We start from the raw sequence: 23901 nt of genomic DNA on the forward strand, positions 1-23901 counted from the left end.
TGGTTTACAGGTGGAGCAATGTGGTTTACAGGTGGAGCAATGTGGTTTACAGGTGGAGCAATGTGGTTTACAGGTGGAGCAATGTGGTTTACAGGTGGAGCAATGTGGTTTACAGGTGGAGCAATGTGGTTTACAGGTGGAGCAATGTGGTTTACAGGTGGAGCAATGTGGTTTACAGGTGGAGCAATGTGGTTTACAGGTGGAGCAATGTGGTTTACAGGTGGAGCAATGTGGTTTACAGGTGGAGCAATGTGGTTTACAGGTGGAGCAATGTGGTTTACAGGTGGAGCAATGTGGTTTACAGGTGGAGCAATGTGGTTTACAGGTGGAGCAATGTGGTTTACAGGTGGAGCAATGTGGTTTACAGGTGGAGCAATGTGGTTTACAGGTGGAGCAATGTGGTTTACAGGTGGAGCAATGTGGTTTACAGGTGGAGCAATGTGGTTTACAGGTGGAGCAATGTGGTTTACAGGTGGAGCAATGTGGTTTACAGGTGGAGCAATGTGGTTTACAGGTGGAGCAATGTGGTTTACAGGTGGAGCAATGTGGTTTACAGGTGGAGCAATGTGGTTTACAGGTGGAGCAATGTGGTTTACAGGTGGAGCAATGTGGTTTACAGGTGGAGCAATGTGGTTTACAGGTGGAGCAATGTGGTTTACAGGTGGAGCAATGTGGTTTACAGGTGGAGCAATGTGGTTTACAGGTGGAGCAATGTGGTTTACAGGTGGAGCAATGTGGTTTACAGGTGGAGCAATGTGGTTTTACAGGGAACAATGTGCTGTCCATGAGCAAAGCTAAAGTACATGAAGCAGTTGGAGGATACCACGAAAAGGTCTATAGAACTTGACTGTGGATAGGGTTTCTAGTTTCAGAGCATTATAGATGACAGTTTGAAAGTGGACATGAGTGAATGAGGCCATTTCTTCATATGTTCCTGGCACTACCTAACTAAAGCAAGAAACGGCCAATGTACATGATGAAAATATGCTTTTAATTTTTTTCTGTCAAGTATTCTGACAGCTGCATCGTAAGGGATAACCCTTAAACTACTCCAGATATAGATCTATGCATACTGAGTGACTCCCCTAGAAATAAACCTCAGCAATGAGGTTTATTTAAAGACCACCTTCTATTCCTGAAAGGTTACAATGTTGATGCTGCACAGGAATATTTCACCATGGTCAGTCAACCTCCAGCCATGGTAAAAAAAAAAAAGTTATGAACTTACTAGATACAAAACTCATCAGCTTCTGCTAGAATTAAGCGATCTAGCAGATCCTCAATCACCTACCAATGATAATCTGTCTATGGATCATGTGGAGAGTAATTTCATAGATTCTGACTCTTCCAGCACTGAAACAGACAAAGTTGGCAAGAAGGCACTCCTAGCTCAAATGGAACTAAAGTTGCCAGTCTTACCCTAGAATCAAAGTTTGTTCGTTTTTTCAAAATTCTCATATAATTCATACCATTATCTACCTCACTGCATGTGAAAACTTATTCTAAGGACACTGACTCTAGAGATGCCAGTAGTCACCAAGGAACTAAAATTTATGCACTTTTTACTGTCCTAATATCATGTCCATTATCCTTTACCTCTCTCATCCCTAAGGATATGACAGAAATGATACTTCCTTAATATCCCCTTAGCAGCACAGTGACAGGAGGTGGGAGAGCAGGATACTGGAAACCCTTCTCTTCTTGTATTTTAATTTCTAAAAGGTAGAACAAAAAAATAGTCAAACAAAGAGTGTTCATCCTCCATGAAGGCTCAGACTATAGTGCCTAAAACTGTGTGGATGCAACCAAGATGAGAAGAAGGGAGAGATATGTAAGATGAGAAGAAGGGAAAGATAGGTTAGATGGAAAGGAAGGAGAGATAGGTAGTCTACTTGAAGAAAGAAACCTGGATGTTCTAGCTCTGAGTGACACACAGTTAAAGGGAATGGGTAAGAATAGTTTGGGAATATCTTCGGTTTCAATAAGGGCAAAAGCTAAGAAGGAGATAGTACTTCACCTGAAAGAGGAGTTGTGGGAATGTGTGAAAGAGTACACCATAAGGAACTGAAGACTGATGTGGGTAAAACTGAAAGTTGATTGTAAAAGGTAGGTGACATAGTGATTATAAACCTGGAATTGAAAAAAATTATGAAAGAGGAAAGCATTTTGGAAACAGCAGCATGAATGTGTCAGTAGTTCTGACCTGAGGGATAAGGTATTAATGACGGGTGATTTGAATGCAAGTGGGGGTAATGTTGCAGTTAAGGGTTTAACTGAGGAGCATGGGGTAACCAGTGTAGGCAATGACAATGGTGACCAACAGGTAGAGATGTGTGCTGAAAAAGGACTGGTGGCTGGGAATATGTAATTCAAAAAGGTCATTCACAACTTCAAATGGGCGAATAAAGTTTATGGTAAGCAGGTACTGTTGGATTATGTACTCACCTTTAGGCACACATAAGAGACAATCTTAGTTGAGAATGTGGTAAAAAAGTATGTAGTGGGATGTCTGATAATGACTCGATGAAGGTTTGTAGAGGAATTTCAAAAAAAAAAAAAAGAGGGTGGTCATAGAGAGCGAGGATGGAAAAGAGGCACTTGTGAAGAGATAACAAGAGAGATTAAGTGTAGAATGATAAACCATTCTCTCCCTTAGCCTTGGGCTTTGTTTCACTCAGAGCCAGAATATACAAGCTCCTTTCCTCAAACATACTACCTATGTCTCTCTCCTCCTCAGCTTGGTTACATCCAAACACATTTGTGCATCCCAACCTGAGCCTTTAAAAATAATGAGCACTCTTCACTTAACTCCTTCTAGTTCTCATTTTGAATAGCTGAAAGTTAAGGGAAAGGTTTCAAGGCCCCAAAACTCTTCCATTTTCTCTCATTCCATGACACAAGGGAATATGTGGAAAGTATTCTCTTTTCTCCTATTATCATTTATCTCTCTAAGTATCACAATATCAAAGATCCTTATTCCTTTATTTCACTGGCTCGTATAATCAATCAAGTACCACCGTTTACAATACAACTGAAGGAATAAATTCTGTTCATTAGTTTTTCTTGTTTTTTTCTCAAACTATTCGCCATTTCCCCATTAGTGAGGTAGCATTAAGAACAGAGGACTGGGCCTTTGAGGGAATATCCTCACCTGGCCCCCTTCTCTGTTCCTTCTTTTGGAAAATTAAAAAAAAACGAGATGGGAGGATTTCCAGCTCCCCGCTCCCTCCCCTTTTAGTCGCCTTCTACGACACGCAGGAAATACATGGGAAGTATTCTTTCTCTCCTATCCACAGGGATATTGTTCATTAAATATTTATTTATATTCTATATATTTTGCTTTGTCGCTGTCTCCCGCGTTAGTGAGGTAGCGCAAGGAAACAGACAAAAGAATGGCCCAACCCACCCACATACACATGTATATACATACACGTCCACACATGCAAATATACATACCTATACATCTCAATGTATACATATATATACACACACAGACATATACATATATACACAGGTACATAATTCATACTGTCTGCCTTTATTTATTCCCATTGTCACCTCGCCAAACATGGAATAACAACCCCCTCCCCCCTCATGTGTGCGAGGTAGCGCTAGGAAAAGACAACAAAGGCCCCATTCGTTCACATTCAGTCTCTAGCTGTCATGTAATAATGCACCGAAGCTACAGCTCCCTTTCCACATCCAGGCCCCACATCCATGGTTTACCCCAGACGCTTCACATGCCCTGGTTCAATCCACTGACAGCACATCGACCCTGGTATACCACGTCGTTCCAAATCACTCTATTCCTTGCACGCCTTTCAGTCTCCTGCATGTTCAGGCCCCAATCACTCAAAATCTTTTTCACTCCATCCTTCCATCTCCAATTTGGTGTCCCACTTCTCCTCGTTTCCACCTCTGACACATATATCCTCTTTGTCAATCTTTCCTCACTCATTCTCTCCATGTGACCAAACCATTTCAAAACACCCTCTTCTGCTCTCTCAACCACGCTCTTCTTATTTCCACACATCCCTCTTACCCTTACATTACTTACTTGATCAAACCACCTCACACCACATATTGTCCTCAACATCTCATTTCCAGCACATCCACCCTCCTGCGCACAACTCTATCCATAGCCCACACCTCACAACCATACAACATTGTTGGAACCACTATTTCTTCAAACATCCCATTTTTGCTTTCCCAGATAATGTTCTCGACTCCCACACATTCTTCAAGGCTCCCAGAATTTTCGCCCCCTCCCCCACCCTATGATTCACTTCAAACTCCATGGTTCCATCCGCTGCCAGATCCACTCCCAGATATCTAAAACACTTTACTTCCTCCAGTTTTTCACCATTCAAACTTACCTCCCAATTGACTTGACCCTCAACCACACTGTACCTAATAACCTTGCTCTTATTCACATTTACTCTCAGCTTTCTTCTTTCACACACTTTACCAAACTCAATCACCACCTTCTACAGTTTCTCACATGAATCAGCCATCAGCCCTGTATCATCAGCGAACAACAACTAACTCACTGCCCAAGCTCTCTCATCCACAACAGACTGCATACTTGCCCCTCTTTCCAAAACTCTTGCATTCACCTCCCTAACAACCCCATCCATAAACAAATTAAACAACCATGGAGACATCACACACCCCTGCCGCAAACCTACATTCACTGAGAACCTATCATTTTCCTCTCTTCCTACACATACACATGCCTTACATCCTTGATAAAAACTTTTCACTGCTTCTAACAACTTGCCTCCCGCACCATATATTCTTAATACCTTCCACAATGCATCTCTATCAATTCTGTCATATGCCTTCTCCAGATCCATAAATGCTACATACAAATCCATTTGCTTTTCTAAGTATTTCTCACATACATTCTTCAAAGCAAACACCTGATCCACACATCCTCTACCACTTCTGAAACCACACTGCTCTTCCCCAATCTGATGCTCTGTACATGCCTTCACCCTCTCAATCAATACCCTCCCATATAATTTACCAGGACTACTCAACAAACTTATACCTCTAATTTGAGCACTCACTCTTATCCCCTTTGCCTTTGTACAACGGCACTATGCAAGCATTTTGCCAATCCTCAAGCACCAGACCATGAATCATACATACATTAATCATTCATTAAATATATTGCTTTATATTTATCAGCTTCCTAAAGGTAAGCAGGCAGGAAGTAGGAGGCCAGCCACTGACCGGAGAGGTATATTACTGGTACTACCTAACTGAGTATCAGGAGGATTTGTGACAGCTGCATAGTGAGCCAGCTCTTTGGTGGCTATCACGCTGCACTCTTTCGACCCAAGTAGCTGTCTTTTTTCTGCATCACCCACAGCTGCTGTCATTCTGTCCACAAACATACAATCTCTCTTTTTCACACATAATACTTGACAACACAGAATTCATCAGTTATGGAGACACTTTTGCCATGGTCACCTCACAAGGGAGTTCCCAGAGGAAATGGGCATCTGAGACATATAGATAGGTAGAAATACAGATGGATATAAATATGTACTTAGTATGCAAAAATGGATAACCAAACTTACATGTGGAAATGTAAACAAATAACACCATCCACATATCACCAGAAAGTTCTACACCAAGTTCAATTTGCTATCATTAATGAAAAATTCATATAAATCATACTTGTCTTTCCTGTTTTAATCTCTAACCTATTCTTACATCAGAATTTCAATATCCCACTTCTAAAATGGGTGGAACAAGTATTCTACTTTGAAAAAATAACTTTATAAATAACTTTCTAGCTTCATGCCCCAGGAGTCCCATATAACCTTATTAGGCTCTTGCAGCAATGAGGAAGCTGGCCATTTTCACCAATTGAGATCACAGGTCATAAAGTATTGTAATGTAGTGTGAGAGTCTATGTGAAGCGAGTACAGGGCAACTAAGTAGTAAGTGCTATAGTATCTTCATAGTAGGTGCATCAGGAGAATGAAGGGTCTTGGAATAAGTTGAAACAATGTTTGTTGTGCTGTAGTGATGGATTACAGCATAAGTAGGACAGTGTCACTTGAATTTGTCTGGAGAGTGTGGTTTCTGATGGGTGTGTTTGGATGGTTGGAGTAAAAAACTGAGTTGGATGGTCAGATTTTTAGTGCTTCTGAGGAAATTTGTCCACTGGCAGCCTAAAGCTTCTAAAATTATTTCAGTACATGTTTCATCAGTAATAAATTTGATAAGGGTGATAGGGGTTTGAGTTGAGTGTACTGAAGTGTGAGGCAGGGAAAAGCTTATTTCTATATGCAGGCTGGTGGTTATTCATTGAGTAGTTTGAGTGGGATGGGTTTCATGGTGCAGCACAGACACAGAACTGGGTGCCACGCATCTTGAGGTGGGCCTGTATCGCAAGGATCTGTGTTTCATTGTGAAAAACTTGCATGTTTGTGGTTGCCAAGCAGCCAGTGACTCCTGAGTGCACTGACTACACTTCATATTCAAAAATGTTCTCTAACTAGAAAAAATCCATCTCTTTATGCTACTTTTAACTTTGTCCTTCCCAGTGCCATCCTACCTAATCAATACTACCTCATTCTGTCTTTCTTTCTGTGAACATTCCCTCACAATCATTCTCAAGCTGCCATGTAATGCATCGAAACCACAGCTGCCTATCCACAACCAGGCCCCCCTACCTTTTCATGGTTTAACCTAGCATCTTCACATGCCCTTGTTCAGTCCACTGACAGTATGTTGACCCCCCATTCAAATCATTTCATCCCATGCACACCTTTCATCCTCCTGCATGTTCAGGTCCCAATCCCTCAAAATCTTTTTCTCTCCATCCTTTCATGTCCAATTTGGTCCCTGCCTTCTCCTCCACTTCTGACATGAACAACTTCTCTGTCAACTTCTCCTCACTCCTCTCCATATATCAAAACCATTCCAGTACACCCTATTCAGCTCTATCAATCACAAATTTTTATTACCACACCTATCTCTCACCCTTTTAATAGTTACTCGACCAAACCACCTCACACCATGTTGTCTTCAAACATATAATTTCCAACATCACCCTTCTTCATACCTCATCTATAGCCCATGCCTTACATCCATATAACATTGTTGGGACTACTACACCTTCAAACATACTCATTTTTGTCCCCCCAATAATGACCTCTCTTACCACACATTTTTCAGTGCTCCCAAACCTTAACCACCTGATCCACCCTACGATTCACTTCCACTTCCATGGTTCCATTTGCTGCTATCTCCACTCCCAAGTATCTAAAACACTTCACTTCCTCCAATTTTTCTCCATTCAAACCTTCACCCCAACTACCCTGTCCCTCTTCCCTGACAAACCTAATAACCTTGCTTTTATCAGTGACCTTTACTCGTAACCTCCTTTCCCTCTCTTCCAAAATAAGTCACCAACTTAAGCAATTTTGCACTTGAATCTGCCAGCGGCGCTGTATCATCAGCAAACAACAACAGGCACACTTTCCAGGCCCCCTCACCTCCTGCAGACTCCAAACATACCCCTCTCTCCAAGACTCTTGAATTTACCTTCATAACCAACCAATTCATAAACAAAATGAACAATCATGATGACATCACACACCCCTGCCACAGACCAACTTTCACATGGAACCACTCACTCTCCTCTTTTCCTACTCCAACACAGAACTTACAGTCTTGATAAAAACATCTCTGCTGCTAAGAGCTTTCCTCCCACACCATATACTCTTAAAATCTACTAAAATGCAGCTTTATCAATGCTATCATATGTTTTCATCAGATCTATACATGCTGCATATAAATCCTTCTGTTTAACTATATCTCTCACACATTCTTTGAAGCAAACACCTGATCCACACATCAACTACTCTGAAACCACATTGTTCCTCCCCAATCTGATGCTCTGTACATGCCTTAACCATCTCAATCACCATTTTCCCACACAACTTACCAGGAACACTCCACAAATTTATATCCCAGTGGTTTGAAAACTCACCTTTATCCTCCTTGCCTTTATACAATGGCACTATACATGCATTCTGCCAATCCTTAGGCAACTCACCATGATCCATACACACAATGAAAATTCTAAATACCAATTGGGAATCAACAATAAAGTCATCCCCTTTCTTAAGAAATTCAACTGCAATACCATACCTTGCCACATTTCATCTTACATAATGCTTTCACCACCTCTGCTTTCTTCATCAAACCACTCTCCATGACTCTCTCGCTTCGCATATCAACTCTACCCAAACACCCTACATCTGCCATGGTCATCTGGCCCCCTCAGCCGCACGGAGGTTCATAGACACACTAAATTTCTACCATCAGAGCATGGAAAGAGAACCAGAATCACAGCACAGGGCAAGTGGGTCAAGTTCAGAAATTAGCCTGAGAACTGACGTCAGACCAACTCAACTCTGAAGCAAGGTCACAGAACGAAAACCACCCCTGGTGTGAGAGAAACAAACCATACCAGGATGCAATGTGCTGAAGAAGAGAAACTGCAACATCTAAACAGGACTCCCAGTTTCTAAACGCCAGACAGCTATTTCTGTGTTGTGGGATTTCCAATACAGTAATATCAAGTATCTCTAATGAGTCAAGAGGTGGAATAATATATGTCAAAGGAGAGAGGAAAGTTGAGAGGAATTTTCAACAGATAGATGGGAAGAAACTAGGTCTTGGAGGCATTAATAAACCTAACCAGATTTTGTCTCCCCACTGAGGTATCTCTCCAAATCTGAGTTTACAGAAAAAGTGCGTCAAGATGAGATGCAGATCAAGTGAAAGAAGTAGGAGCAGATTTGAAGGATGTGGAGAAATGCAGTGCCTTCATCACCATACGAGTGCACCTGGTTGTTTGCAGAAGACAGGAAATCGTGACTGTAGAGGAGAAAAAAGTGTAGGGAACACAAAAGAACTTTGAAGGACACTGCTGTCGATGGAGAAAGGGGAAATGGTTGATCCATCAACAACTATGGAAACAGGACAGCCTGGAAGGATATAGATGCAAGGGAGCATAGTAAGGAGGGAAGCCAATAGATGGGAGCTTAGAGATGCAACCCCAATGCCACATCCTTTGAAAAGCTTTGGATATACAGCATCAAATGCAACTGTGCAGTGTTCCCTAAAATGTTACAGGTAGGATGACCAGGTATTAGAAGCACAGAAGCACATGGGTAATCAGAGAGAAGACTGTGATATTCAAGATGTACGAGGATATGGGAGCTGAGGAGGGATTCAAAGGTTTTGGAGCCTTCAACACAAAAAAAAAAAAAAAAAATAAAAATAAAATAAAATCAGAGTAACAGGACAATAGTCAGATGGGTTAAAGTAATCACCCTTCTTGGGGATGGGATGTATGAACACAAGCTTCCAAGAAGAAAGAAAAGTTATAGTTTTTAAATAAAAATGGAGCAGACAAGCAAGCCCAAGTGCAAGTTCGAAGACACACTCTTTCAATACAATCTTTGACCCTTAACCAATGTTCCTATGTGTTCTCTTGTTTTTTGCAGTATCAACCACCTTCCAAAACATCTTGTTCTTCCTAAAGTTTACTGATGATCACACATCTCAATTCTCATTTGCCCTCTTTTTCAATCCCTGCACCTTACTCTTGACCTCCTGCCACTTTCTCTTATACATCTTCCTATCATATGCACCTCAAGCCTCTTTCAACAGCAACTTTATTTCATCATCCCACTACTTGCTACCCTTTCTAATTTGCCCAACTCCATCTTTTGCACAAGCCAGCACTGCCTCATTCCTCAACCACTCCCCTAGCTTTGTATACTCTCAATTTTGTCATTCTACATTCCAAGTCTCCTGATATTTCTTCACACAGGTATCTTTTTCAAGCTCACTTACTCTCACCAAAATCTCCTCACTCACAACATTCCCTCTTTTCTAATTTACCCACCTCCATCTTTTGCACAAGCCAGCACTGCCTCACATTCCTCAACCACTCCCCTAGCTTTGTATACTCTCAATTTTGCCATTCTACATTCAAATTCTCCTGATATTTCACACAGGTATCTTTTTCAAGCTCACTTACTCTCACCAATCTCTCCTCACTCACAACATTCCCTCTTTTCTGAAAACCACAACAAATTTCACCCTAGCCTCCACAATGTTATGATCGGACATCCCATTAGCTGCCCCTCTCAGCATATTTACATCCAAAATACTCTCCTTTGCACACCTCTCAATCTTCTCTACCCACACACACATACTTGTGCATGTCCCTCTTCTTAAACCACAAATTTCTATTAAAACTCCTTTTTCATCATACAACTCCACAAGCTCTTCACCATTTCCATTTATATCACTAAATACCCCATGCCCCAAGTTCTATCCACATCTGCCACATTATTCACCTTAGCATTCAAACCATCCATCACTAATGCCCAGTCTTGTGCATCAAAACTGCAGACACACTCACTCAGCTGCTCCCAAAACACTTTCCTCTCATGATCTTTCTTCTCATGGCCAAGTGCACTAATACATATATTTCTTAAAAATTTCCCATTTTCCCATTATGAGAATATTACAGCAAGGCTTAACATTTAAAACAAATTTTCACTACTTCTCTTTCCTACGCATCTTCACTAAAGCAATTAACAAACTGATTTGTATTTACTCTACAAAATCCCCTCCAATATGCATCATCATCATCATCAACTGTCTTACAAAAATCATTTTATGATTCAAATACTAACAGCACCTACCCCTTTGCTAGTTGCCATTCTATTCCACATGGTTCTAGAGTAACCAAATAGCATGATCTATTTTCACTGCCTCGTCTCCACATTTATAAAAATATTACAAGTTACCTTCAATGAGGCTGTCTCATCATCAATGGACCAAAAGGAGTACAACCTCATCAAAGAGCTTCTCACTCCAAGACAGTTCAACATTTGCCTATTGCTGACTGCAGTGCAGCCCTGAGGCTAAAGAAGTCCCTTAAAGGGGATCCTAGGGTTACATAAAAAAAAAAAAAAACTAAAGCCCACATAGTCTTTCCATGAAAACATCATAAATGAAAACCAGAATTAAGAATTTCTCTTTTTCACACTGCCATTTCCAGCATTTGCAAGGTTGCACTAGGAACAAACAAATAAATGGTGTCATTAGTTTTCCCTGGTTTCCCCCTTTCTGCTTCACATGCACCTGCTCAGCCCATTGGTGGCACATCATCCCCTGTTAACCAAACTGCTCTGATTCCCTCTATCCCTCACAAGCCTTGTATCCTCCTGTACATTCAAGCCCTGAGCCTTCAAAGCATCTATCAATTCATCCTTCCAGCTCCTCCTTACTTTAACCTATTTTTTCCACTTGCAACATGTATACCTTCTTGATCACCTTTTCAATTGTCATCCTTTCCATGTGGGCAAACCATTTCAGCACACTCTCTTCAGCTTTCTCATACATCCTCCACTTACTCCATACCTCTCTTGTCCCTTAACATTTCTTGTTCAATCAACCCTCCTTTTTATTTATTTATTCATTTATTTTCCCTTGTCGCTGTCTCCCGCGTCAGCGAGGTAGCGCAAGGAAGCAGACGAAAGAATGGCCCAACCCACCCACATACACATGTATATACATACACGTCCACACACGCAAATATACATCTCAACATATACATATATATACACACAAAGACATATACATATATACATATGTACATAATTCATAGTCTGCCTTTATTCATTCCCATCGCCACCTCGCCATACACGAAATAACAACCCCCTCCCTCCTCATGTGTGCGAGGTAGCACTAGGAAAAGACAACAAAGGCCACATTCGTTCAAACTCAGTCTCTAGCTGTCATGTAATAATGCACTGAAACCACAGCTCCCTTTCCACATCCAGGCCCCACAGAACTTTCCATGGTTTACCCCAGACACTTCACATGCCCAAGTTCAATCCATTGACAGCACATCGACCCCGGTATACCACTTCGTTCCAATTCACTCTATTCCTTGCACGCCTTTCACCATCCTGCATGTTCAGGCCCCGATCACTCAAAATCTTTTTCACTCCATCTTTCCACCTCCAATTTGGTTTCCCACTTCTCCTCGTTCCCTCCACCTCTGACACATATATCCTCTTTGCCAATCTTTCCTCACTCATTCTCTCCATGTGACCAAACCATTTCAAAACACCCTCTTCTGCTCTCTCAACCACACTCTTTTTATTACCACACATCTCTATTACCCTATTATTACTTACTTGATCAAACCACCTCACACCATATATTGTCCTCAAACATCTCATTTCCAGCACATCCACCCTCCTGTGCACAACTCTATCCATAGCCCACATCTCACAACAATACAGCATTGTTGGAACCACTATTCCTTCAAACATACCCATTTTTGCTTTCCGAGATAATATTCTCGACTTCCACACATTCTTCAAGGCTCCCAGAATTTTCGCCCCCTCCCCCACCCTATGATTCACTTCCGCTTCTGTGGTTCCATCCGCTGCCACATATTGTCCTCAAACATTTCATTTCCAATACATCCACATCATACTTTCATTTTTTTCTAAGGCCCATGCCTTACGTCCGTACAAAGCCAATAGGACTATACCATTAAAAATATATGCCTTTGCCCTTAAAGAGAGTGACCTCTCTTTTCATACATTCAGAAACATGAATCATTTTGAAACTTACCTCTTGATTGTGAGTTTTCCTCCATATCTGGCACAGGGTCAGGGGGAGCATCAGACATGTGACCATCTGAATCAGAGTCAGAGTCTGCTGCAGCCATGGGAAGTGGAGGCTGCTCAGGTACCTGTGGATGCTCTGGTGGGGGTTCAGCAGGAGCAGGAGCTGGGGGAACAACCTTGCGTTCTGCTGGTTTTACGAGCAGCTTGGGTTTGTACTGTTCCTCTCTCTCTTCACAGGCCTAAAAATAATAACATTTTTCAAAAAGATATAGTAATAATAACCACAAAAAAATTTGTAAATGAACTCATTTCATATGCCTATTTTACTACACAGGATGACCATTTTGAAATCTAATCGAACTTTTCATTTAACCATATCACTGATGAATTTCATTATTTAGCATTTCTGATAAATAAAAGTCTGCAATCCCAATGTCCTATGAGTTACTTTGCAATACCAACTTTCATGCAAATAAAAGCAAGTCACATGTTTATGCTTTGGACATGCAGTTTCATCAGGTAAGACAAGCTTCCATTCCAACCATCTCTATACAGAAAACAGTTCTACTTCAAGTATGAGAATCATTCCACTAGTGTACTGTTTGCATCATCTCTGACCATCATCAAAATGATCAATCCTTTCCTTACGAATTATGGAACAACATTCCTAGAAAATGCCATAAAATCCAAAACAGAATACAAATTTTAAGGGCTTTTAGGAAAACTGAATTTGGTTCTATGATGGACATCCCTATTCTACTTTTTCTTAAGTTCTCAATTAATTTAAACCATAAAATCTTTTTTTTCCCCTCAAGTAACATTTTCATATAGTAAACAATTGTTCAAACTATAAGACAAGCACTGGCAAGGAGGGTGGCAAGTGTTTTGAGAGCAGCTGAATGAGTGTGTTAGTGGTTTTGATGAACGAGACCGGGTTATAGTGATGGGTGATTTGAATGCAAAGGTGAGTAATGTGGCAGTTGAGGGAATAATTGGTATACATGGGGTGTTCAGTGTTGTAAATGGAAATGGTGAAGAGCTTGCAGATTTATGTGCTCAAAAAGAACTGGTAATTGGGAATACCTGGTTTAAAATGAGAGATATACATAAGCATACATATGTATGTAGGAGAGATGGCCAGAGAGCGTTATTGGATTACATGTTAATTGATAGGCGCGCAAAAGAAAGACTTTTGGATGTTAATGTGCTGAGAGGTGTAACTGGAGGGATGTCTGATCATTATCTTGTGGAGGCGAAGGTGAAGATTTGTAGAGGTTTTCAGAAAAGAAGAGAGAATGTTCGGGTGAAGAGAGTGGTGAGAGTAAGTGAGCTTGGGAAGGAGACTTGTGTGAGGAAGTACCAGGAGAGACTGAGTACAGAATGGAAAAAGGTGAGAACAAAGGAGGTAAGGGGGGTGGGGGAGGAATGGGATGCATTTAGGGAAGCAGTGATGGCTTGCGCAAAAGATGCTTGTGGCATGAGAAGCATGGGAGGTGGGCAGATTAGAAAGGGTAGTGAGTGGTGGGATGAAGAAGTAAGGGAAAATGATTTGGTAAACAGAGAAGAGGTAGTAAAAGCTTTGCGGAAGATGAAAGCCGGTAAGGCAGCGGGTTTGGATGGTATTGCAGTGGAATTTATAAAAAAAAAGGGGGTGACTGTATTGTTGACTGGTTGGTAAGGTTATTTAATGTATGTATGATTCATGGTGAGGTGCCTGAGGATTGGCAGAATGCTTGCACAGTGCCATTGTACAAAGGGGACAAAGGTGAGTGCTCAAATTACAGAGGTATAAGTTTGTTGAGTATTCCTGTGAAATTATATGGGAGGGTATTGATTGAGAGAGTGAAGGCATGTACAGAGCATCAGATTGGGGAAGAGCAGTGTGGTTTCAGAAGTGGTAGAGGATGTGTGAATCAGGTGTTTGCTTTGAGGAATGTATGTGAGAAATACTTAGAAAAGCAAATGGATTTGTATGTAGCATTTATGGATCTGGAGAAGGCATATGATAAGAGTTGATAGAGATGCTCTGTGGAAGGTATTAAGAATATATGGTGTGGGAGGCAAGTTGTTAGAAGCAGTGAAAAGTTTTTATCGAGGATGTAAGGCATGTGTACGTGTAGGAAGATAGGAAAGTGACTGGTTCTCAGTGAATGTAGGTTTGCGGCAGGGGTGTGTGATGTCTCCATGGTTGTTTAATTTGTTCATGGATGGGGTTGTTAGGGAGGTGAATGCAAGAGTTTTGGAAAGAGGGGCAAGTATGCAGTCTGTTGTGGATGAGAGAGCTTGGGAAGTCAGTCAGTTGTTGTTCGCTGATGATACAGCGCTGGTGGCTGATTCATGTGAGAAACTGCAGAAGCTGGTGACTGAGTTTGGTGATGTTAGATATATTCATCTATTCATTATACTTAACTGCTGTTTCCCGCATCAACAAGGTAGTGCCAGAAAACAGATAAAGAATGGCCCATCCACTTATACACACACACACACACACACACACATATAGATAAATGCCCATACATGCACATATACATACACATACATATCCCTGGGGATGGGGTAGAAAGAATGCTTCCCACATTTTCCCTGCATGTCATAGAAGGCGACTAAAAGGGGAGGGAGCGGGGGACTGGAAATCCTTCCCTCTCATCTTTCTTTAATTTTCCAAAAGAGGAACAGAGAAGGGGGCCAAGTGAGGATATTCCCTCAAAGGCTCAGTCCTCTGTTCTCAATGTTACCTCGCTAATGCGGGAAATGGCAGAATGAAAAGGAAAAAAAAAATTCTTATATACATATGTACATGTTAATACTTGCTTGCCTTCATCCATTCCTGTCGATACCCCCCACACAGTAAATAGCATCGCTACCCACCCTTGCTTCAGTGAGGAAGCACAGGGAAAACAAACACAAAAAGGCCACATTTGTTCACACTTAGTCTCTACCTGTCATGTGTAATTCACCATAACCACAGATCCCTATCCACATCCAGGATCCACAGACCTTTCCATGGTTTACCCCAGACGCTTCAAATACCCTGGTTCAGTACATTGACAGCACATTGGCTCCGGTATACTACATCATTCCAATTCACTCTATTCCTTGCACGCCTCTCATTCTCGTGTATGTTCAGACAGCGACAAAGTATTTCTTTATTATACTTTAACGCTGTCTCCTGTGTTAGCGAGGTAGTGCAAGGAAACAGACGAAAGAATGGCCCACCCACCCACATAAACGTGTATATACATGAACCCCTAAACATGCACATATACATACCTCTACATTTCAATGTATACATACATATACATATATAAACATGCACATATTCATACATACTGCCTTCATCCATTCCTGCCACCACCCCGCAACATATGAAAATGACACCCTCCCTCCCCCCCGCGTGCGCGGGAGGCAGCATTAGGAAACAACAAAAAAGGCCACATTTGTTCACACTCAGTCTCTAGCTGTCATGTGTAATTTACCAAAACCACAGCTCCCTTTCCATGACTTACCCCATATGCTTCACATGCCCTGGTTCAATCCATTGACAGTATGTCGACCCCAGTATACCACATCGTTCCAATTCACTCTATTCTTTGCACACATTTCACCCTTCAGTATGTTCAAGCCCCAATTGCTCAAAATCTTTTTCACTCCATCTTTCCACCTCCAATTTGGTCTCCCACTTCTCGTTCCCTCCACCTATGACACATATATCCTCTGTCAATCTTTCCTCACTCGTTCTCTCCATAAGACCAAACCATTTCAAAACACTCTCTTCTGCTCTCTCAACCACACTCTGTATCTTACCACACATCTCTCTTACCCTTTCATTACTTACTCGATCAAACCTCCTCACACCACATACTCTCCTCAAGCATCTCATTTCCAACACATCCACTCTCCTCCGCGAAACCCTATCTATCGTCCATGCCTCACAACCATATAACATTGTTGGAACCACTATTCCTTCAAACATACCCATTTTTCCTCCCCCAGATAACATTCTCGCCTTCCAAACATTCTTCAACGCTCCCAGAATCTTTGCCCCCTCCACCACCCTGTGACTCATCCGCTTCCATGGCTCTATCCACTGCCAAATCCACTCCAAGATATTCAAAACACTTCACTTCCTCCAGTTTTTCTCCATGCAAACTTACCTCCCAATTTACTTGTCCCTCAACCCTACGGAACCTAATAACCTTGCTCGTATTCACATTTACTCTCAGCTTTCTTCTTTCACACACTTTACCAAACTCAGTCACCAGCTTCTGCAGTTTCTCACCCAAATCAGCCACCAGCATTGTCTCATCAGCGAAAAACAACTGACTCACTTCCCAAACCCTCTCATTCACAACAGAATGCATACTTGCACCTCTCTCCAAAACACTTGCATTCACCTCCCTAACACCCCCATCCATAAACAAATTAAACAACCATGGAAACATCACGCACCCCTGCCGCTGACCAACATTCACTGAGAACCACTCACTTTCCTCTCTTTCTACTCGTACACATGCCTTACATCCACGATGAAAACTTTTCAATGCTTCTAGCAACTTACTTCCCACACCATATACTCTTAATACCTTCCATAAAGCATTTCTATCAACTCTTATCATTTGCCTTTTCCAGATCCATAAATGCTACATACAAATCCATCTGCTTTTTTAAGTATTTCTCATATACATTCTTTAGAGAAAACACCTGATCCACACATCCTCTACCACTTCTGAAACCACACTGCTCCTCCCAATCTGGTGCTCTGTACATGCCTACACCCTCTCAATCAATACCCTCCCATATAATTTCCCAGGAATACTCAACAAACTTATACCCCTGTAATTTGAGCACTCACCTTTATCCCCTTTGCCTTTGTACAATGCCACTATACATGCATTTCGCCAATCCTCAGGCACTTCACCATGAACCATACATACATTGAATATTCTCACCAACCAGTCAACAACACAATCATCCTCTTTTTTAATAAATTCCACAGCAATGCTATCCAAACCTACCACCTTGCTGGCTTTTATCTTCCACAAAGCTTTCACTACCTCTTCTCTGTTTACCAAATCATTCTCCCCAACTCTCTCACTTCACACACCACCTCGACCAAAACACCCAATATCTCCCACTCTATCTTCTAACACATTTAACAAACCTTCAAAATACTCACTCCATCTCCCTCTCACTTCACTACTACTTGTTATTACCTCCCCATTTGCCCCCTTCACCAATGTCCCCATTTGTTCTCTTGTCTTATGCACTTTATTTACCTCCTTCCAGAACATCTTTTTATTCTCCCTAAAATTCAATGATACTCTCTCACCCCAACTCTCATTTGCCCTCTTTTTCATCTCTTGCATCTTTCTCTTGACCACTTGCCTCTTTCTTTTATACATCTCCCAGTCTTTTGCACTATTTCTCTGCAAAAATCATCCAAATGCCTCTCTCTTCTCTTTCACTAACAATCTTACTTCTTCATCCAACCACTCACTACCCTTTCTAATCTGCGCACCACCCACCCTTCTCATGCCACAGGCATCTTCTGTGCAAGCCATCACTGCTTCCCTATACACATCCCAATCCTCCCCACTCTCCTTAAGTCAACTGCTCGCACCTTTTTCCATTCAGCACTCAATCTCTCCTGGTACTTCCTCACACAAGTCTCCTTTCCAAGCTCACTTACTCTCATCACTCTTCACCCAAACATTCTCTCTTCTTTTCTGAAAACCTCTACATATCTTCACCTTCACAAGATAATGGACAGACATCCCCTTGATGCCCCTCTCAACACATTAACGTCCAAAAGTTTCTCTTTTGCACGCCTATCAATTAACTCGTAATCCAATAATGCTCTCCGGCCATCTCTCCTACTTACATACGTATACTTATGTATATCTCTTTTTAAACCAGGTATTCCCATTCACCAGTCCTTTTTCAACACACAAATTCAAAAGCTCTTCATCATTTCCATATACAACACTGAACACCCCATGTACACCAATTATACCCTCAACTGCCACATTGCTAACCTTTGCATTCAAATCACCCATCACTATAACCCAGTATCGTGCATCAAAGCTGCTAACACACTCACTCAGCTGCTCCCAAAACACTTGCCTCTCATGATCTTTCTTCTCATGACCAGGTGCACAGGCACCAATAATCACCCATTTCTCTCCATCCACTTTCAGTTTTACCCACATCAATCTAGACTTTACTTTCTTACACTCTATCACAAACTCCCACAACTGCTGCTTCAGGAGTAGTGCTACTCCTTCCTTTGCTCTTGTTCTCTCACCAACCCCTGACTTTACTCCCAAGACATTCCCAAACCACTCTTCCCCTTTACCCTTGAGCTTCGTTTCACTCAGAGCCAAAACACCCAGGTTCCTCTCCTCAAACATACTACCTATCTTGGTTACATCCACACACATTTAGACACCCTAATCTGATCCTTCAAGGAGGATGAGCACTCCCCGCATGACTCCTTGTTTCCCCTTTTAGAAGGAAAAATACCAGGAGGGGAGGGTTTCTAGCCCCCCACTCCCGTCCCCTTTAGCCACATTCTACGACACAGGGGGAATGCGTGGAAAGTATTCTTTCTCCCCTATCCCCAGGGATAGGGGACTATAAAAATGTATCTCTGATGCCTGTTCTCTCCGAGAACTCACATCAAATGGATAGCCAAGGCAAAAAGAGTCTCCATCCATCTTTGTCGTTAAATGATTCCAAATATTCTTCAATTATTTCTATACTACCAGTACTCTTCCTGTCTATATTCTCATGTCACGGATGGTCTTTCTCTCACGCCAATTCCTTCAATCTTACTATCATACACTCTCTATGTTAACTCCCCATCTTGCAAAGAATGACAGACGGAGTTTGAAATATTTGCAAAAATGCACTTGGTATGGATAAGTGATAAAACTTAGAACACAAGGAAAACACTGTGATAGGTTGCAAAGTACATGATATGTACATGTAAGTAACTAGTAAAGAGCAAAAACAAAAAGGCAATTACTGAGCCATGACTGGTTAAAGACATGTTCCTACAAATAGTAAATACAGTGCACATACAGCAAAGTTTTAGCAAATAATCAAAATACTGAATACTATGGCAGTGAACAGAGAGGAAAAGATGAATTAGTAACTTACCTTCTGGAAAGCAGCATCAGGATTATCATGACCTTCAGCCAATATCTTAGCTCTCAGTTCTTCCAGTTCTTCCTTTTCTTTGACACGGTCCCTCGCATCCATCTCCTTTTCCTGCTCACGTTCCATCAATCTTCTTTGGAACAAATGGCCCCTAGTTTAAAAATTGAAGCAATCATTAAAGTAATAGTGAATCTGTGCAGTATCATTTCTATGATAATGAAGCAAGTAGCACAATTTTGCATTAGGTGACAACTCCTATATTTTCTGTATTCAACCACCATTATTAAACATTTTCATGTGTAACAAGTTAAAGAAGAGTTCAACATTTACATGATACAATCAATTTTCGGGCTGATTCCTGGATAGTGTCAACACAAAGATGTATTTTCTATATTTGTTTTTCATACTTACCATTTCCCTCACTGGCATTAGCACTAGGAACTTATGATGAAGACATGGCCTCATTCACTCACTTCCATTCTCTAGCTGCCATGTACAATACACCAAAACCTCAGTCCCCTTGTTCACAATCAGGCCCCACAGATCTTTTCATAGTTTCCCCCAACACTTCAAATGCCCTGGTTCAGTCAACTGACATGTCAAAACCTGTATAACACATCACTTCAATCCATTCTATTCTAAATACACCTTTCATTTCTGCACGTTCACACCCTGAGCTAAAAATGTCTTTTGCTATATCCTTCCATCTCTAGTTAGGTCTCTCTCCTCCTCTTGGTCCCTTCACCTCTGACAGATACATCCTCCTCGCTCATTCTTTCCATATGTCCAATTCATGTCACCACATCCTCTTTGGCTCTCTCATCCATACTCTTCCTTTTACCACAGCTCTCTCTTATCCTATCCCTATCTACTCAATCAACCATCTTCATACCACATATTTTCCTCATGAACTTCATTTCAAGCAAACCCAAACATTCTATAGATTCTCATCTACAGCCCATGTCTCACATCCATACAACATCACTGGGACTACTTTATATTCAAACATAAACATTTTTACCCTCCCAGACAGAGACTTTTTTTCCAATCATTCCATAATGATTCCAAATCCTTTCACACCCTCTCTCCACCAAACTCTTTTCATTACCACACATCCCTCTTACCCTTTCAATATCAATTTGATTAAACCATCTCACACCACATACTGTCTGCAAAAACATCTCATTTCAACACATCCACAACAATCCATACAGTCCCATCTATACACCATGCCTCACATCCATATAATAATGGTGGGACTACTATTCCTTCATACACACCCATTTTTGCCCTCCCAGATCGTTCTCTCTTTCCACACATTCAACAATGCTCCTACAACCTTTGCCCCCTCCCCTACCTCCACTTCCATGGTTCCATTCGCTGCCAAGTCCACTCCCAGATACCTAAACACTTCACATCCTCCAATTTTTCTCCATTAAGTCTCACAATCCAATTAACCTGTCCCTCAACCATGCTAAATCTGATAACCTTGCTTTATTTTCATGGTCTAAATTTTCTCCTTTCAAACATACCTCCAAACAGTCATCAAATTTTGCAGTTTCTCACTAAAATCTGCTTCCAGTGCAGTATCATGAGCAAACAACAACTGACACCTCCCAAGCCCTCTCATCCCCCACAGACTGCAAAATTACCCCTTTCTCCTAGACTCTTGCATTTACCTCCCTCACTATCCCATCCATAAAAACATTCACTTATGGTGATATCACACACCCCTGCCACAGATCAACCTTCACTTGGAAGCATTCACTCTCATCTCTTCTTACTCATAGAAAAGACATACACCCTTGATAAAATCTCACTGCTTCTTCCAACTTTCCTCCCACTCTATATATTCTATAACACTTCCAAAAAAATTCTCTATCAACCATGTCAAATAGTTTCTCCTGATACATAAATGCCATACACATATCCATCTGTTTTTCTTAGTATTTCTCACACAAATCCTTAATTTAAAGCAAACACCTGACCCACACATCCTCAACCAGTTGTGAAATCACAATGCCCCTCCTTAGTCTGATGCTCTGTACACCATACAACTTACCAGGAATACTCAACAAACTTATACCTAAGTAGTTTGAACATTCACTTTTATTCCCCTTGCTTCTATACAATGGCTGTATGCATCCATTCTGCCAATTCTCAGTCACCTGGACATGATCCATACATACACTGAAAATAATTGCCAACCAAACAACAACCAAGTCACCCCCTTTCATAATATACTGAACAGCAACACCATCCACTCCAGCCGCAATGCTGCAATTCATCTTACGCAAGGCTTTCATCTCTTCTCTCTTCACTAAACCATTCCATTACTCTCTCACTTCACATACCTCCCCACCTTAAACAACGAACATCTGCCACTCTATTATCAAACACATTTGACAATCCTATCCTTTGAAAAAGAGGAACTACATGTGCCACTCTATCATCAAAAACATTTAACAAACTTCGAAAAAGAGGAACCAATGTTGGGGAAAAGAGTGTGGTGAGAGCAAGCGAGCCTGGAAAAGAAACTTGCATGAAAAATACCAAGAAAGACTGAGTGTAGAATGGCAAAAAGTGAAAGCAAATACTGCAAGGGGAATGGCTGAGGAATGGTGGGTATCTAACGAAGCATTGCTGGCATATGTGAGGGATGCATGCATCAAGCAAAAGGTGGGAGGTGGACAAATTCAAAAAGGTAGTGAGTGGTAGGATGAAAGGATGAAGAAGTTGCTAATGAAAAAAGAAAAGAGGCATCTGGGCAGTACTTAAAGAGTAGGAGTGCACATGATTCGGGGAAAACTAATGGAAGTTCAAGAAGGTACATGGATGAATAAAAAAAAAAAGGGGGGGGCAAATGAGAGTTGGTGTAAGTATCATCAAAATTTTAGGAGAAAAAGAAAATACTTCAGATGGAGGTTAAAATCTCCAAAAACAGAGAGACCAAATACAAAACTAAGTACAAAAATTGGTGAAGGGGGGAAAGGAGAGGTAGTAACAGGTAGTGATGAAATAAGGAGATGGACCGAGTATTTTGAAGGACTGTTGAAAGTGTTCGATGATAGCATGGCAAAAGTAGGAAATGTGGGATGGGGTGGCGTGAGAAGTCAGAGAGACATGGAGAGTGGTTTGGTGAAGATAGAAGAGGTGATGAAAACCTAACGTAAGACGAAATATGACAAGGCGATTGGAGTGGATAGTATTGCAGTTGAATTTATCAAAAAAGGGGGTGAATCATGTTGTACACTTGTACATATTCAAACTTCCTTGACCTCATCCATTCCTGGTGACACTCCAACCCAGAGGAAACAGCATTGCCACCCCCTGCATCAGCTAGGTAGTGTCAAGAAACAGACAAAGACAGGCCAAATCTGCTCACATCCACACATGAGCTGTCATGTGTTATGCAACAAAACCACAGTTCCTTTCCATATCCAGGCCAAATAGACCTATCCATGGTCGACCCCAGACATTTTACATGCCCTGGTTCAGTCCACTGATGGCATGTTAACCTCAGTGTACCTCATCATTCCAATTCATTCTATTCTGTGCATGCCTTTCAAACTCATGCATGTTCAGGCCCCAATTGCTCAAAATCTTTTTCAGTCCATCCATCCATTGGTCTCCCAATTCTCCTTGTTCCCTCCACTTCTGACACATATCCTCTTTGTCAATCTTTCCTCATTCATTATCATGTGGACAGGAAAGAGAAGTTTAAAAAAACAAAAATAATAAAAGTTCATTATATGCATGAAGCCAGACCCGAACACCACCATCCAGTAACGCTTGTTTACCAATGGCATCTTGGCTTCGTCTCTTCCTTGTATATCAACTGGGTGTTCTGCATCTTCCATCTCATTCCTGTATCCCCAAGATGATGTGATCAGCACACAAAAGTGCACTTGGGAACTTATTTTGTTTCATCTTCTTTGTGATTATATGCATATACTAGATCATGAACACCACTGTGACCTCTTGCAATATACATATGCACATATTCATACTTACTCACCTTCATTCATTCCTGGCGCCACCCCAC

At 41.4% G+C, this 23901-nt stretch overlaps 1 protein-coding gene across 5 annotated transcripts in view; it reads right to left on the reverse strand.

Moving 5' to 3' along the window:
- Positions 1-23901, reverse strand: part of LOC139758172 (RNA-binding protein 25-like) — a 419675-nt gene that overhangs the window by 51745 nt on the left and 344029 nt on the right. For all 5 annotated transcript variants that reach the window (XM_071679363.1, XM_071679360.1, XM_071679361.1 and 2 more), the window contains 2 exons: positions 19857-20007; positions 12700-12934 (listed from right to left, as the gene is read on the reverse strand). In XM_071679363.1, the coding sequence (XP_071535464.1) occupies positions 12700-12934; positions 19857-20007 (386 nt within the window). The remainder of the gene's footprint in view (positions 1-12699; positions 12935-19856; positions 20008-23901) is intronic.

Source organism: Panulirus ornatus, chromosome 29 (assembly GCF_036320965.1).
Source record: "Panulirus ornatus isolate Po-2019 chromosome 29, ASM3632096v1, whole genome shotgun sequence".
Lineage (NCBI taxonomy): Eukaryota > Metazoa > Arthropoda > Malacostraca > Decapoda > Palinuridae > Panulirus > Panulirus ornatus.